The 12,588-nt window shown below is 36.8% G+C and overlaps 1 protein-coding gene across 1 annotated transcript; it reads left to right on the forward strand.

The window, feature by feature from the left end:
• Nucleotides 1–1,190: 1,190 nt before the first annotated feature.
• Nucleotides 1,191–12,588, forward strand: Hint3 (histidine triad nucleotide binding protein 3). Its single transcript, XM_042685733.1, has 5 exons — nt 1,191–1,499; nt 3,715–3,832; nt 4,390–4,459; nt 7,784–7,910; nt 9,836–12,588. Exons 1-5 carry the CDS (start codon nt 1,299–1,301, stop codon nt 9,866–9,868), a joined length of 549 nt encoding a protein of 182 aa, XP_042541667.1. The 5' UTR covers nt 1,191–1,298; the 3' UTR covers nt 9,869–12,588.

Raw genomic sequence — 12,588 nt, forward strand, 5'->3', positions numbered from 1 at the left:
AAGAGCTCTACCACTGAGCCACTTTCCCAGCCCCGGATTTCAATATTTTTTATCCCAATCATTTAGCAGAAGAGAGTGTCCTTAAACTAAGAATTTAGTGGATTTTATTGAGGACAGGGGAGAGGAACTCAGCTTCAACAATGTTTGTAACATCTGCTGTACAAATGCATGCGCTGGTTGAGCAGGCAGTTGAATATTCAGGCCTAGAGTTTGAAGTCTATGCTTTAGATTTTCATTTGGGAGTTGTAAAATACTTCGTGTTGGACTGTATGAGATGACCACAGGAATGAGCCTAAGTGAAAAGCTAACTTGGTTACCAAAGCTGTCAACATTAACAGGTTTGGAAGATGCAGCAGCAGCACAAGAGATTGAGGATGAACCGAGCCAATCAGGTAGAGTTCCAAAAGTTTGATCTCCTGGAAACCAAGAGATAAAAGGTTTACAAAGGAAAGTGAGTAACAACTGTCAACTACCAAGACGAAGACTGAAAAGTGACCTACCGTGTTGGGTGAGTGAGGGGAGACCGTTTGAGGGAGTACAGAGAATACTTTTGAGGAATTTCTTTGCAAAGAACAGAGAAATAGGCCAGTGATGGGGAAACGATGTTCGTCGGCTCTTCGTGTTTGTTACTAAGAACAATACTTACACCTTCTATGTTCAAACAAGGTGATACTCTGATATCTGACTGTTCATGCAACACAGTCCTGCATAGGGCATCATTGCTGTAGTCATTTACCAGGTGAAGAAAGAGCAAGTCTCCTCACAGGAAGACAAATAACTTGTTTTAAAGCTTCACAGATGGGATTTCAAATGATCAACAGCTAGTTCTCAAGCAGATCTACAGTTGGCTTATTGAAAAGCCATCCGTGGGGGAAATGATCGGCACACTCACGGGTAAATGGCTCGGCTCGCGTACACACAACGGCGTGCACTTCCGGACGAAGTCTGTTCCCGAACTACCGAACTGACACGGGGCAGCCAATCAGTTACCGCGCCGCGGTGACGTCATCGCGAAGCGCGGACGCATGCTGTGCGTCACTCCCGACGAGACGCGTGGGGCGGTCCCTGGCGAGCGCCCTCGCTCACCCCCTGGCGGCAGCGGGCTTCGCCGGCCGCGACCGCCTCGCCCGCCCTCTTCCGGCGCTCAGGGTGGCCAGCGCGCTCCCTTTTCTGCCTGCCCCAGCGCCGCCAGGCGAGGGGTGACTCCTCGAGGTGACACGGAGGCGGTGCGGACGGCGGGCCCCGCGCAGGCCCAGTAGTCGTGGAGAATCCGGGCCTGGGCGGCAGGGGCAGGTGCGATGGCGGAGGAGCAGGTGAGCCCCGGCTTGGAGTCAGCTCCCGGCCCTAAGGAGGTGGCTCCTGCCGGGCCTGCGGTGGCCGCGTCGACGGAGAACTCCGGCGCTGCCGCGAAATCTCCGGACACCGGGGACTACGACGGCAGCTGTGTGTTCTGTCGGATCGCCCGGCGGCAGGAACCCACGGAGCTCCTGCCCTGCGAGGTGGGCGGCGACAGGCGCGAGGGCGGGCTGGGACTCTGGGGAGGGAGGGAGGGAGGGAGGGAAGGGGTGTGTGTGTGTGTGTGTGTGAGTGTGTGTGTGTGTGTGTGTGTGTGTGTGTGTGTGTGATGCGTAAGGGACACTGACTTCACTTTGAGGACAGAGGTGTCTCTTGGAAAGAAGAAAAGGTAAATAATAGAGTCAAATACTTGTGCCACTTTTGAAGGTATACCAAGGCATGAAGTAGCATTTTATTATTTGTGTTCTCTCACTCTTTTTAAAATTTCTTTCTCCTGTATAGATAGTGGTTTTAAATTCTGCACACACTGATTCCAGGAAGAAAACTGTGTAGAAAATCGTAGTAATTGTGCAAGCAGATAGTTGGGAGTACATCTGGAGAGGGTGGAAGAAAGGAGTGGGTTTGAAGTCCAACTGTTACTTACCAGCCTGTGATTTCCACTGAAGTGTTAGCTGGGATATGTGGAAATTTTCAGATTGGAAGACTGTCCGGATATTCAAAAATACATACCTGGCACACATACACATGGTTGTACCTGTTTTTAAAGGCACCACCTTCTGAGAGAATCAGCTCCAGAGACAGTATAGTTCTAATAAATTAAAAAATAAATCAAGTCTTGGGGTGCAGTGGCTCTTTCCTGTAATCCTAGGTACTCAGGAGGCTGATCTGAGGATAACGGGTGTAGCCAGCCTGGGCAGAAAAGTCCATCAGCCTCTTATCTCCAGTTAATCAGCGAAAGGTGGCATGGCATTCTACCTGAAGAAGTAGAGTGACAACCTTTAGTGAAAACGTTAAGGGACAGCACTCAGGCCCAGAGTTCAAACCAAGTACCAGCATACAAGCAAAATCAAATTCCTTTGAGCTTGCCCACTGTGAACTCTCCTAAACCATGGTGGTTATCAGAATTTGATTTTGCAATTGCAGGACAAAAAATTCCTCCCTTTTAAGGTTTTATCATTTTATTTTTTTGGTGCTGGATCATGCAGGCACTTAGCCACGTAAGCTAGGCCTCCAGCTTCTTTTTGCATTGGTTATTTTAGAGGTAGAGTTTCATTACCGTTTACTTTGTCTGTCCTGGGTGACAGTCTTATTCCTGGAGTTTCCCCAGGTCTCTGGGGATGACAGATGTTCAATACTGTACTCTTCCCCTGTAGCTGGGAACCATATACATCACTGCCTACCTAGCCTTAGGTTGAGAATGTGTCTTGAAAACTTCTGTGCATCACCCAGCCTTGAACCAGAATCTCCCTGTCTCCATTTCCTAAATAGCTAGGTTTTCAGGAGCTCCCTTGAATCCTCCTTTTCAGTTGATTATATGTGGTATTTTGTAACAGTGGTGGAAAATAGTAGCCTCCAGTGTCATTTCTAATTGAATATAGGGGAATTCATCTGCACTCAAGATATTCATCTGTACTCAAGATATTTGGCTGAGAGAAAGTATGCTTTCTGACACTGAATTTAATTTTGACTATATATTATTATATTATATATGTCGTTTAAAGAAGATATACTTTTCTCTTGGAAAACCTGAAACTCCAGTGTGTTAATAGGTTGAAACATTATCTTTTCTCTGTCCTTTTCTTTTTCCTGTGTGGACTACTACCAACCAGAAAATGGATGCCACACATGTGGATTGGGCTCATAAATTATTACAGTAAGCTGGAGTCTGTTTAAGCTTTTCAGTACTCCTAATACTAGAAAGGGGCAAATATACATAAAGCAAAGTATATGTAATTGCTTTAAAATGTTTAAAAAAGATAATATTGTATAAGTATATGTTAAATGGCAGCCTTGCTAGAGTTAAAGGAAAAAGGAATTTAGTAATTTGTTGCAAAATTATTGCAAGGCCTTTAAAAGTACATACAAAGAGTGAAGTAATCTTTAAATAGGGGTTGGAAAACGTAAAATGAGATGTAAAACTCTGATTGTTGGTAATGAAGTTTTAATGAACTTTATTCTTAGTTACTTTTTGAAATAGACCTTATATAAGAAGATGCTTTCTGTTCTTTGGAAGAAATGAGCATCTAAGGACAGAAACTAAAGACTGATTTTGAAATTCATATATAATCCTAAGATGTTCAGAAGGGGCTAGAACCTAGAAACCAATACCCTTTCAAAGATCTCTGATACTTAGATCAGGCAACAGAGCGTTACAAAACCCTAACTTTTAAAAATTTACTGACATCCTTTTCTCTTTAGAATGAAGACCTAGTTTGCTTTAAAGATATCAAACCAGCAACAACCCATCATTATCTTGTGGTACCAAAGAAGCATATTGGAAGTTGCAAAGATCTAAGCAGAGATCAAATAGAACTGGGTAAGATGTGGCAGTATTATTTTATTATTAAGCCATCCTGAATTACATCAGCAATGGCACTGATGATTAAAAGGAAAAAAATCTGGTGGATTTTTTTTAACCAAACTTTCCATTAGAAAAAATATGAAGTATGCATAAGAATAAAGAAAGTAAGATATTTATTAACTTCTTGTATCTAACTAAAAATTTTATGTTGTTGGACCAACCTCCTCCCCTGACTGTTAGGAATCTTACTGCAGTGAACATACTGTCTTCTTAATTCAAACTATTTTTTTGTTGAGCTAGTCTCCTGACTAGAATCATTGGTATCAGGTGTCTTAAATAGCTGCTTGACAAATCTACTCAACAGCTATCCAAAATGGCCTTGTATGTGTAGCATTTTGTGATGTTGCTCAGTTTTAAACTTCATTTCAGTTGTTGATTAGCAGACTTTCCAGTAACCTATAGTTTAAATATTTACCTATTTTACATGACTTTTGATCTTAAAAACCACAATAGAAATTTAGTGACCTTTGTATCTCTCACAATATAATGTATTTTTCTTTCCTGTTTTATAGTTGAGAGCATGGTAGCTGTTGGAAAAACCATTCTTGAAAGGAATAATTTCACTGACTTTACAGATGTAAGGTATGTGTATGTTCTGGAAAGAAAAATACACATTATTGATTTTTGAAATGTTAATTTACATTGAGAAGGGAAGCAGTCATAGCAAAGTTGATAATTTTTTCTGAAAGTAAGATTATAGTTCATTGGTAGAATAACTCATACAACTTCCAAAAATTCCCACTTATAATTTAGATGGGCAAGTGTGTGTGTGTGTGTGTGTGTGTGTGTGTATGCAATCAGTAGGTAAAATAGCTATTGATACTCTTTTTTAAAATTCTGTATGTTTAACCATATAAGTTGTGTGTAATGTGAACTTTTTAAAACTTTTATTGATTTAAAAATATCCAAGTCGGGCATTGGTGGCTCATGCCTGTATCCTAGCTACTTAGGAGGCTGAGATCTGAGGATCACAGTTCAAAGCCAGCCCTGGCAGGAAAGTCCATAAGACTCATCTCCAAAAAAACACTCAGAAAACTGGAAGTGGCACTGTGGCTCAAGTGGTAGAGCACTAGCCTTGAATTGAAAAGTGTCCAGGCCCAGAGTTCAAGCCCCACATCTGAATATATAAATATATATGTATATATTCCAATAATATATGTATATATAATAATATATTCTATTTGATATACATATATATATACATTGTGTGTATATAGACACACACAATTTATATACAATGTATATATATATATATATATACATATATACAATGTATATATATATATACACACACATTCCAATAAACTAGTCAAATTGGCTCTGTGGCTCAAGTGGTAGAACATTAGCCTTGAACAAAAGAAGCTCAGGGACAGCACTCAGGCCCATTATTCAAGCCCCAGGACAGGAAAAAAAAAAAAAAAAAGTCAAGACTTGTAGCATGAAATTAACTTGAATTTGTTGCCTCCTGACCTGGACTGTAGCATTTAACAAAGTTTGAGAAAAAGCATGTGATGTTCAATTAGCTGTTTAATTAATATAAATATCTCTCTTTAAAAAAGATTATTAAGCCAGGTGCCAGTGGTTTATGCCTGTAATCCTAGCTACTTAGGAGGCTGAGATCTGAGGACCGCACTTCAAAGCCAGCTCAATCTTCAGTTAACCACCAGAAAACTGGAAGTGGCACTATGGCTTAAAGTGGTACAGCGCTAGCCTTGAGCAAAAAAAGTTTAGGAGTACATCCAGGCTTTGAGTTCAAGCCCTATGACTGACAAAAATAAAGATAAAAATATATAAAAATAAAGAAGATTATCAACAGCTGGACTCTGGTGGCTCACGCCTGTAATCCTAGTTATTTAGGAAGCAGAGAAGCTAGGATCATGGCTCAAAGCCACCCTGGGCAGGTAAGTCTCTGAGATTCTTAGTTCCAATTAACTACCAAAAAGTTTGGAAATAGGGCTGTGGATCAAGTAGTAAAACACTCTGTATAGCCTTCATCAAAATTTTGCTTAGGGACATTGCCCAGGCTCTGAGTTCATGCTATAGAACCAAAACACACACACACACACATACACACACACACACATGCACACATGTATACACACACATCACTTGTATACTGTATTTGGCACTAGCTGTGGTTGCATACTTTTTCCTGAATGTAAGAACATAGTTCTTTGGTAGTATGAATTTAATAACACTTCTTTCTATCATGTCTAAACATCTTCCAAAAATCTCTAGTAATATAAACATACATGTTAATGAAATGGCTTTGGACAAGTTATTTTGCCTCTCCAAGATAATACTTGCTCTACCTATCTGTAACATATAAATGTGTGAAAACCTTCTTAAAACTGTTATAAATTATTCAAGTTTTATAATGACAAAGAACATAGTATTTGAGACCTTTTGACTTGAAGCACAACAATCTTTTCTAGTCACAGAGTGTTTATTAGAAATCATATTGGAAAATCAAGAGCCCCGAGTTTCCTTCCTAGCTCTGTCACTTATTAATTGGAATCAGGGTCTTAAACTTTTTTTTTGGATAGGATATTGTTATTGCCTGAGAACTCTTGGACTCAATCAGTGGTCCTTAATCAGTGCCCCCTAATTCCCCCAGCAGTAGCTGAGACTATAGATTTTAACAACTACACCTAATTCTTAAACATTTTATCTTTGCTTTCCTATCTTTAAAATGAAATTGTTGAGTGGACCATTGAGTTTCTCCTAACTTCCAGATCACTTGCTTCCATTTCTTATGATTCTTGTTTCATAGTCTGTTCTATTAGGTAATAGTAGGAGCTTTTCAGTATGTTCTTTATATCTGAATCTACATTATTAGGCCCAGGGAATTGCAGCTACTCTTTAGTTCTTCTGTGACTTCTTCCTATACTCCCAGACATTTCTGGTTTGATCAGGCAAATATTTCTAGGTTTTAATGTAGATATTTCAAGGTTTTATTGTTATAGATATGTTTTGCTCCACTCATCATAAACAGACTTGCAAAACTATTTGTAAACTGAATTTTAGGAAGATAAATCAGGTTTAAAATGTTTATTGTTTGTCTATTAAAAGTATTTTATAAGCCGGGCACTGGTGGCTCACGCCTGTAATCCTAGCTACTCAGGAGGCTGAGATCTGAGGATCACGGTTCAAAGCCAGCCCGGGCAGGAGACACTGTGAGACTCCTATCTCCAATAAACCGCCAGAAAACCGGAAGTGGCGCTGTAGCTCAAGTGGTAGAGCGCTCTCCTTGAGCTGAAGAGCTGAGGGACAGCGCCCAGGCCCAGAGTTCAAGCCCCACGACTGAAAAAAAAAAAGTATTTTATAAAGTGTCTATAAGTGTCTTACAAAGCAATTATAAATAATTACTATCTGACTTAGTAGTAAAGAAAATTAGGTGATAATAGAAGGTTTTTTTTTTTAATGGTAATATGATTGATTTTTACTACTGAAATGATTGAGCACTTCATTAAAGATGCAAGTATGCCATCTACTGGCTACACTTTGTAATAATGGAATACTACTTAATGACTATCCAGTGAATTTTTTTTAAGACTCACTGCAGGAGCATATCTTAGTACAATTAAAGCTTAATATGTTAAAGACTGCAGTGACTAGAAAATAATGCCACATCAGAATTCATGGAAGTTATACTGAAGCATAATATGTTGTTAAGATCCTCCTACATAGTTGCTATTACTGGGAATTTCAACACGAAAAGAAGAGGAAGTGTGTAATATTCTGAAATATGTAAAAGAAAAATAGTAAAAGATCTATGAATAATAATCTGGCTACGTGAGGTAATCTGTTTTGGATATCTTTGATAGTTACATGATATAACCTGAAAAGTACTTTTAAACTATTATAAAACTGATTTGTCAGTCATTTCTTATCTTTCTGTTTTAGGATGGGATTCCATGTACCACCATTCTGCACTATATCTCACCTACATCTTCATGTTCTGGCGCCAGTCAAGCAATTTAGCTTCCTGTCAAAGTTGATTTATAGAGCAAATTCCTATTGGTTTATCACAGTAAGTATTATTGTTATATCAGTAGCATGCCAATATAAATTTAAAGTATTTGTGCTTTTGGTTGTAGTTTTTTCATTTGTTGTCAACACTAGGTATTTATGATTCTTATAGATGTAACCACTTGTTTTAATATACTGCTTTACATACCTACTACATATCTATACCTATATAGACAAACACACTGAACTTTTTTTCTGTTCTAGGACTAAAACCCAGGTTTTTATGTATGCTAGACAAATAACCTACAACTGAATTACATCCATAGACAATATTTGGGGTTATTTTTTTTTAGAGAGAGAAAGTCCAGGATAATAGTAATAAGCCAGCCCAGGCAGGAAAGTCTGTGAGACTCTTTATCTCCAATAAACTACTCAAAAATGCTGGAAGTGGCACTGTGGCTTAAGTGGTAGAGCATGAACTTTAAGTATAGAGAGGCTCAGGGCTCTCAGTTCAAGCCTAGGACTGGAAAAAAATAATAATAATTTAAAAAAATATATGATCTGTTAATGGGTCATTTTGATTATCTGAACTCTTAAATCTAGGACATTGCCAATAATATACGAGGCTGAAAACATAAAGATACCAAAATTTATTCTAAAATCTCTTCGATTTTCAGCTTATAAAAGATGATTACAAAAGGCTTTCTGAAATGATGTAACTCAAAGACATTAATTAAAAAATAGATTTTATGTTTTAGAGAAGGTTTAGGTTCTCTGCAAAATTGAATGCAGAGTATAAGATTTCATGAATCCCCTGCCTGCATAGTCTTCTCCATTGTTATACCCTCACCACAGTAGGACTCTTGCAATCATCTCACTTATTTTATTTTATTTTATTTTTTTGGGGGGTCTAGTCATAGGGCCTGAACTCTGGGCCTGGGTGCTGTCCTTCAGCTCTTCAGCTCAAGGCTAGTGCTCTACCACTTGAGCCACAGCACCACTTCCAGCTTTTTTCTTTTTGTATATGTGGTGCTGAGGAATCAAACCCAGGGCCTCATGCATGCAAGGCAAGCGCTCTACCACTGAGCCACCTTCCCAGCCCCTCTCACTATTTTAAAGTTCACTCTTGGTATTATATATTCTGTGGGTTTGACAAATGTATAAAGATGTGTCTCTACCATTGCAGTGTCCTAAATAGCTTTACTGCTCTAAAAGTCCTCTGTGTTCTGCCTGTTCATCCCATCCGCTTCTAGGCCCTGGTAGCCAGTGCTTATATTCCTGTCTCTATAGTTTATGTCCTTTTCTGAATGTCTTTGTAATTGGGATCATATAGTATATGGCCTTTTCACATTGGCTTCTTTCATTTAGTGATATGTATTTAAGTTTCCTAGTTTGCTTTCTAAAACATTACTATTATGTTTGTTTTCTTTGCTGCATTGAAATTTCTAAGTATGTAATTAGCTTACAGTCTATCAGTATTAAATGTAGAGTATTTTTACTGTAGTCTATAAAATTTTTTTCACCTTTTTAAAGGTGATACTGAGAGTTAGAGGGTTATTAAAGCCAAGGCCTTGTACTTTCTAGGCAGGTGCTCTACCACTTGATCCACAATCCTAGGCCTTTGTGCTTGTAGTAATTTTTTGAATAGTGTCTTGTGTTTATGCCCAGGCACTTATGGATTATAATCCTATTTTCATATCTAGCTGTACATTTTACCATATCTAGCTTTTTATTGATTAAGAGGGATCTTGTGAAGTTATTACCTTGGCTAGCCTTGAACTGTAGTCCTGCAATTTCAGCCTCCTAACTAGGATTACAGGTGTGACCCATCATGATTCTCTCTATAAGATATTTTTATGTACAGAATATGTATTACCATATTCTTCTGGAATCCTTACTATAATAGGGATGTCAACAAAATTATTGGATAGAGGCACTAGCATCTAGGATAAAAACATATGTTTGTGTGTTTTCTTAAAATTACAGGCGGATTATTTGATTGAAAAACTAAGAAAATGAAAATATCAACAGTGGAAGATTTTCCTAACCTTGGCTCAATATGAGCTAATATTTTGGTCCTTTTGAAATTTAATTGTAATTTTAAGATTTATTGGTCTTTATGAAAGACTATTACTGAGGAGTCTTAACATCATTTTTGAACAATCTGTTAAAATTGTTATATGAATACTTTGTCACTGATTTTGTTTTGATGGTTATTTTTGTAAGGGTTTATGCATAATATGTGGCTAAATTTCTATTTAAAAGAAATTTCATCAGTGAAGATAGGCTCCATGTATGTATCTTAAAAGTTCAGTCTCACTTCTCAGTAGTATTGAAAGTGATTTATTATGATGAGGAAGCTGGTAAATGAAGTACTTCATTAGAATTTTTATTACTAAAAAGGTACAAAAGAAAGGAGCTATTTCTTGTTAATCTATAGTTTTTCCACATAAAATTTTAAAACAAATAGTAATAAAACTTAGCAAATACTAAATAATATAAATTTATAAATACTAAGTATTAGTACTTAGTAATGTCTGATCTTGCTGATGAAGCAATTATGTATAGATTACATCTTACTCATTTTCAGATGGTATTTTTCAATTTGTGAATCCTAGTATCTTTTTAAATCAATTGGTCTGAAAGTGCAGGTACACACACACACACTTCATTACCCATCAGGATATGATGTTCCAAGACTCAGAATGTATGAAACCCAGGAGAATAATAAATCCTTTATATACTCTTATTTTGTCCTCATCCATCTATGATGAAAGTATCATTTATAAATTAAATATAATAGGATATTAATAATAATAATAAAATGTACAATTGTAACACAAATGCTGTAATAATACCAACATCACTGTTGTACTTTAGGGCTATTATTAATAAAATAAAGCTTAATAAGTATACTATGACCATTTGATAACTGACAGGTGGATAATGTGTACTGTGTCAACTCACATCCCAGGTGGGATGGAGTAAGATAGTAAGCTTTTATAATGCTGCTTAGAATTGCATGGAATTTAAGATGCTTGAATTATTTCAGGAATTTTAGTATAATATTTTCAGTTTGCCACAGACTGGAAAGGCAAACCACAGAAAGTGATACCTTAGATAAGAGATCACTACTATGTTATAATTTCTGACAGAAAATTTCAATATGCAGCAATTTTGCTAACAGATTCTGAAATGGAATTTTACCTGTAAAAACATAAAGAAGAAAAAAAAGCATAAGATGGTTTTATTAACATAGTAAGACTGGCAGAAATTCTTGCCTCACAGCATGTTTTTTGCACCAAACAGAATTAAGAATAAAAAGTGGTTAGATCTAACTTTGATTATGAAAAACTCTGACCTTGAATAGTTCTAGACTTAGACAAGAAAATTTAATAACCTAAAATTAATATTATTGATGTGTCATTTTTTTTTTTGTTGGTTGTGGGGCTTGAACTGATGTGCCATTTTATGAAGCATGTATCCCTAGAAATTGTCTTTCGGTGCTAATCTACAGTCACAATAATGAATGTGAATGAAAAGTAGATACTTAAAGCTAATCCTGTATCATACCAGTGTGTAATAGTGCCATGAACACAAATAGGAATGATCATAAAGATGAGTGCTTTTTGGAAATAGGCTGAGATTACAAGTTTGCATTCCTGTTTGGATATATTATACATACTTCCAAATAATGAACTACTTTCTGAAATATTTAGTTATAGGCATACAGAATCAATTTAGTTTAGTTTATTCATTATTCACTCAGCAAACATTTCTTGAGCACTTAACATGTACCAGATACTGCCAGGATCAGGAAATAATGATTGCTAAGACTACATAGGTCACACCACACAAAATCAATGAGTAGAAATTTGTGAAGTGCTAATTTAATGTGTCAAGTACAGTAATGTTCTGAAAAGGTGGTGGAGGAGCACAACTTCTGAGAATAGCTGGAAGTAGAGCTGAATATTCAAGACTGTTAGGCAAGTAGACAGTGGCAATTTAGGCTGAGTATTACATATGTACCTTCCATATGTTCTGCCTCTACTATTACTTTACAAATGATGTGGATGTCCAAATCTTAGGGTATTTCCCTGAGGTGGGAAGAGAGATTTACAAGTAGTTGTTATGGCTCTCTAATTTAGATGATAGACTTTTTAGCATTGCTTTCTAAAATAGCTCAGTCAGCACTAAGATAAATGAGTCACTGTAGTTTTCTATAACTGAGTTAAAATATGACCAGCCTTATGGAAAGAATCTTCATCATATGCACCTTAGAATATTTTACTATGTGAATGTGCAGTGTTATAATTGGCAATGTTATGACAATAAAAATGGAAGATATTTAAGGAATTCTCAAATGCCTTATTGATCGTTGAAAATGGGATTAGTTGATTTAATGTAGATAGGTTTATACTCATAATTTTTTCATGTTGGAAAAACCCTTGTAAACACATTTTTACAAAATTACTACAAATCACTGCAATTAAAATTCAGTTAACCTTTTTTGTTGGCAGTCTGTTTTGACAATTCCTTATCTATAACAGTAGTTTAAAGCAAAACTAATTCATAACTTGTCTTTGGAATGTCCAAAATAGTATTGAGTGCATTATTTGTGCATCTTTTGACAATTTGCATGTGTACAATCCTGAAACTGTAAAATTGCTATAATGAACTCTTTCATCTGTGCCTACTTATATTAAAATAAAATAAAAATGAAAGAATACTGTGTTAAA

This window comes from Dipodomys spectabilis, unplaced genomic scaffold, assembly GCF_019054845.1.
Source record: "Dipodomys spectabilis isolate Male_0828 unplaced genomic scaffold, ASM1905484v1 ptg000001l, whole genome shotgun sequence".
Classification (NCBI taxonomy): domain Eukaryota; kingdom Metazoa; phylum Chordata; class Mammalia; order Rodentia; family Heteromyidae; genus Dipodomys; species Dipodomys spectabilis.